General features: G+C 49.6%; 1 protein-coding gene across 1 annotated transcript; it reads right to left on the bottom strand.

The window, feature by feature from the left end:
* Positions 1-200: 200 nt before the first annotated feature.
* On the bottom strand, positions 201-2362 carry LOC103447762 (exocyst complex component EXO70H1-like). Its single transcript, XM_008386962.4, has one exon. It carries the CDS (start codon positions 2223-2225, stop codon positions 327-329), a length of 1899 nt encoding a protein of 632 aa, XP_008385184.2. The 5' UTR covers positions 2226-2362; the 3' UTR covers positions 201-326.
* Positions 2363-2687: the final 325 nt, after the last annotated feature.

Here is a 2687-nt window from a genome sequence, read left to right as displayed (position 1 = left end):
ATATGAATTGTTAACACATTGTCGAAACAGCTCACAATTATTATAAAGTAAAACCATCGACTAAACCGACATAGTTCCTAGTAATTTTCAAAGGGGTCAGAAATCACTTTTTGTTTGGACAAAGCCGGCGAATTATAATATGCCATCTCTAAAAGCAAGAATCCAACAACACCATACAACATAATCTGCCTTTCAATCCGTCTCACAAATCAAAGAATTCTTGTATAATGTATTAAAAATCTTTACATGTTTTTTGTCCACGCGTCCTATATATTATACTCACTAAACGACGGCACAAGGGCCACAAAACGACACCCCAACGTCTCTCAACGACCCTGCCTCCCACGCGAGTGTGACGAGGAGGAAGAGCCAGAGGACGAGGAAAATGACGAAACGCTACCGCCACTCGCCACCCCATACAACAGATCCGACAAGTAATTATCCAGATTCTCCGGGGCATATCTGACCAACGAGTCCTCCCCGCACGCTCTCATTATCCCGTTCCTATGGTTCTCGTAAAACTCCCGGTAAGTCGGCACCAACTTCTTCGCCACCGAAACTTTAATCTCGTCTCGGAGTTTCGGGTCCATCACGACCCACGATGTTTGTTTCTTGTATGCCTCCTCAAACGCCGCGTTGAAGCGCTTGAAGTAGATCCTGGCTTGGTCGGATGAAATCTCAGCGGTCGGATCTTTCGGTAGGGAATCGAACACCTTGGTCCACCCCATGCGCTCGTAGTTCGCGGCGTACTGTTGGACTTTCGAGTCGTGCTTCTCCACCCAGTAATCCCCGAGCAGGTACTTGAGGTTGGAGCTCCGGACCTTTCCGACGACGTATTGGAGATTGTTGGCCAAGAACAGATAGGATAGCGCCACGTCCTTGTACAGCGCAGCTTTCCCGTCGAGCTTGCAGAGAAGTACGAGAACGAGCCAGGCGACGCGAATAGAAAGCTGCGATTCCTCGGCATCGTAGCACCCGAAGTAAGCTTCGGGTAGCGGTGTCGAGATCGCCAGCGGCCAGTCGGCGACTATATCGGTGAGGACTTCGGTGTAGTCGGTGAGGAAAGTTAAATAATTCATGACGTAGCGCGTGAGCGGGTGGACTCCACCGGCGGGGACCGGGGTCTTGGACGTTTCCTTCTGGATCGCCGATTCAAATTCTTCAAGCATCGAACGGACGGCCTCGCCCAACTTCACCAGGGAGTTAACCGCCAGAGATCGGACAGCGGAGGTTGATTCGAATGAGAAAATGGACTCGATCTCGGGCCAGAGATCCGATACCGCCTGGTACAAGTCCAAAACACGGAACATTTTCTCGGGAGAAAGTTTCTTGCTTTTTCCCACCGATTCCGGGAAACCAAACAGGGTCATTGCCGCCTCTTTCGAAATCTCGTTGAAGCAGGACTCGGCGATCGAGTTCGAAGCGGCGAAGACGTGGTCGCAGAGCAGCCGTTCTCCGTAGAACAGAGTCTTAACGGAGACTTTGACGGCGTTTAACCAGTTCTTGATCTTTGTCTCCAGAACTTTCCAGTCCATCTTCTGAACCTGTGAGAGCGTCATCTTCTCGACGCCGAGGATGTAAAGGCTCTCGTCGAGGATCGATTTTCTGATGATGTTGTAAATTCTCACGCACTCCTTGCCGTATCCGGAGGCGATCATGCAATCGGCGATGGATTTCAAATCAGACATCGCGACCCAAGAGATGTGGTCCACCGACTCGGTTGCGACTCGCGACTCGTCCTCCGACTCGGAATCTTGATCTGATACGCTGGTCCGGGTCGAAGCTCTGGAGGACCGGCTGGAGACCGTTTCGGCGTCTAAATACTCCCGATTGGCTGACAGAATCTGGTAGAACTCCTTCTCGAGACGTTTCATGGCGGATTGCATGAGATTCTGAGCTCGAACGAGCTTCTCGGCGCTGGTGGTTTGGGAGATGAGGAAGTGCTGCATGGCGGACTGCAAGTCCCCAACGGATTTGAGGTAGAGTCTCGCCTCTTGGCGGTCGTCGTAGAAGATGGAGGTGACAGCGGTGTAGGAAGTGGAACCAGAGTCGGAGTCCCACTTGGTGATTAGGGCCTCAGCGATTTCGATGTTCTCTTCCATTAGCGAGTCGGAGAAGCTGTGGCGCGGCGACGAAGGCAGCATGGCGGTGGTTCTGGAGGGAGAGTTTGAAGGCGACGGAGACGGAGATTTGAAAAACAGAGTCCTCATTCCTTTCCTAGGCATCTACAGATTCCAGAATTCAAAACCCAGGTTCCAAAATTCAAAATTTTGATCGGTTGATTGGGGATTTGGAGGTGCGAGAGAGAGAGAGAGAGAGAGAGAGAGAGATGAAGGTATGGAAGGTGAAATGTTTATGGAGGGTATGAGAGGAGTGAGGGGGTATTTATAGAGGGAGTGGGGGAGGGTGAAATGGAAATGTTTGACTTGTGAGTCCATGTATTTATGTCTGCATGTGATTGGGTGAGTAGAAGTATGAATACGTACGTACGCGGTCTTGAAACAAATGGTAAAGTAAATGATGATTTGAAGGTTTGGAATTTGATTACGCTAGTGATGATTTATTAGGGTCCAGCAGAAAGGGACCAGGGAACTACTAGCTTTCTTCCTCTCCGGCCTGAAAATAATAATAATTTCATATTTATTACTTTTTTGTCAGGAAAATATACGGATATGTCAAAACTATCA

The sequence above is a fragment of the Malus domestica genome, chromosome 11 (genome assembly GCF_042453785.1).
Source record: "Malus domestica chromosome 11, GDT2T_hap1".
Classification (NCBI taxonomy): Eukaryota; Viridiplantae; Streptophyta; class Magnoliopsida; order Rosales; family Rosaceae; genus Malus; species Malus domestica.
This window is presented reverse-complemented; position numbering and strand designations above follow the sequence as displayed.